At 40.6% G+C, this 2294-nt stretch overlaps 1 protein-coding gene across 1 annotated transcript; it reads right to left on the bottom strand.

The window, feature by feature from the left end:
* Window positions 1-1076: 1076 nt before the first annotated feature.
* LOC308094337 (DELTA-sagatoxin-Srs1a-like) lies at window positions 1077-1496 on the bottom strand (the record flags this gene model as incomplete). The annotated part of the gene is made up of 1 exon (XM_080440928.1): window positions 1077-1496. One exon carries the CDS (start codon window positions 1494-1496, stop codon window positions 1077-1079), a length of 420 nt encoding a protein of 139 aa, XP_080297054.1.
* Between the last annotated feature and the right edge of the window lie 798 nt (window positions 1497-2294).

The raw sequence follows: 2294 nt of genomic DNA, 5'->3' as shown, positions 1-2294 counted from the left end.
CAATATTTTCCATTCAAATATTTCCATTCTTCACACCTCGTTATAGGTTGTCCTCAGACATTGGCTGGATGAAGGGACTGCCCATGCTACCCATCTCCTAGCAGCCTTCAACAAGCCTCTGGTGTGTGTACTCTGATGAAGATGCCTCAGGAATCGGAACGTTAGTCCTCTTTCATGTTATAGCACCTAAATAAAAAGCCATTTAATATGTCCAGGATGCTCCAGTGCCTCATTCCTTCATTATCCTTAAACCTGTTACCTTGTTCCCACGCCTTGCCTTCGGGGTTCCTGGCACATTGGACTAAGGTATCAGTCCAGCCTAACAGGTCTCTGCTTGATCATCTCTCTCTCAGCTAAGGCCTGAAAACGTGCCCTTATTTACTCTCTTTGACAAACGGCTGTGTGCCACATTTTTGGAACAAAATGCCTCAAATCATGAATGCAGTGTCCGATTGCCGTGCAAGGCCAAAGAAGAAATGGCACCCTTTTCACATTGACCCATTGTAGAGCCTGGTCACGCTGGGAGTGGTAAACAGTACAGCATCTCATAATATAACCTACTAACCTTTCTCTTGGTCATACTGTATGTTTTTTTATTTAGAGTTACTACAAATGTCTTCTAAATCCTAACAGTTTCTTTTATGAAAAAACGTACGTCGCTTTATATATCAGTGGTTCTCAAACTTTCATGTCAAGGACCCCCAAAATTATATGCATTTGGCCACGGACCCCCATCTGAAAATATTTTGTTCCAAGGACCCCCAGAAGCAAGGATTAGAGTTATAAATGTATGTATATATTCAAAGATTTCCACGATTTTTCAAAAAATATAGCAGATCTACAAGCTTGTGCCGCGCTATGAGCTTGTAGATCTGCTATTTTTTGAATAGCCAAAGAAATCTAAAAATGACAGATGTGTTCCCAGCCTTAATGGGTTAATGTCCTATCAACCAAAATTGTATACAGTAATCTGTAAAAACAATTATTCAGTACACAAATTCACACAAACAGTCAGTTATCAGTTATTTCCATAACATAATTAAACATATTAACATAATTTTAATAATAATAACATATTAACATACATAAACATATTTCCAGTTACCAAGAATTTCCACAGTCATGGCAGGTGTGTAAGTGTCTGCCATCGTGGTCCTGACTGTAAAACCGCCGTCTCTATGAGTGATTGCGGAGCCCCCTTTTTGTCTGACGAATCCGTTCTCTGCGTTGTAATACATCTCCTTATAAAGATCGTAGTCGCAACCTTTGCCCATGCCAAAGAATCCCGCCGCATGCCAGTTTGAGTACAGGTTGTAGTCGTAGGGCACAGAGAACATGAAAGCCAGCTTCTTGGAGGATCCGCTGATATCGTAGGTGAAGACACCGACAGCGCCCTTCGCAGTGTTTGCGGTCTTTTGGAACTCCACAATCGCCTCCATGGAGGAGCCGATTTCATGTGGTAACTCTTTGGCACAATGGCCACTCTGAATGTACATCCTTAATAGGAAGAAACAAAAAAGTTAGAACCAGAGGTGTAATAAAAATTAAAAAAAATAGGTGTTGGCAAAAATAAATTACCACTTAAGCCCCCCTCCCAAAATAACGAAAATAGTGGATCGACAAGCTCACATTACGTTGCAACGCAATTATTTTCACAACAGTTGTTTTGGGGGGAAAGAGAAAATGTTCGAAAATGTTCACCTATAATGACATGCCCAAAATATGGATGCCAGGTTGAAAGCGGTTAATAAATGACAAGAAAACGCATATCTATAACGTGACACAAGCCTAAAATAACTACATTTGAGGTTAAATGTGAACACTGGGGGATGCCAATTGCCATCCCTACCCTGAGACCCCAAATGACTCGCCTGGTTAGAGCAAATGATGAGAGCAAAAAGAATAGAAAACACAAAATAAACAAATACCTGGGATTAATGAGTGGGTGGGAACTGCGGTTGGTGATCGTAATGCTGCACTGGCGATGAGTTGGGAGGAGCGCAGCAACTGCGGAACCAATCCCCACTACTGCAGCGATCGCAGGCAATGGCATGATAACTGGAAAGACAAAGCCTTAAGATGTTAAATCGATGCTCATGACATGTTTGACTTCTTCTTACCCAGTGACTGACTGCCTGGAGTCACACTGTCGTTTCTAGTAATTTATTTATCTTGAAAATACAAATAAATAAATACAATAGGAAATTATGGAAATGATTAGTTCAGGTGTATATGCACCTAAACATTAGAACTTCTGGTACTCTATAAGCTACTTAACTGCTATCAAGTCAAAA

Source organism: Gymnoscopelus braueri, assembly GCF_963280865.1.
Source record: "Gymnoscopelus braueri genome assembly, chromosome: 2".
Classification (NCBI taxonomy): domain Eukaryota; kingdom Metazoa; phylum Chordata; class Actinopteri; order Myctophiformes; family Myctophidae; genus Gymnoscopelus; species Gymnoscopelus braueri.
The sequence above is the reverse complement of the archived record's forward strand: the minus strand, read 5'-3'. Positions and strand labels throughout refer to the sequence as shown.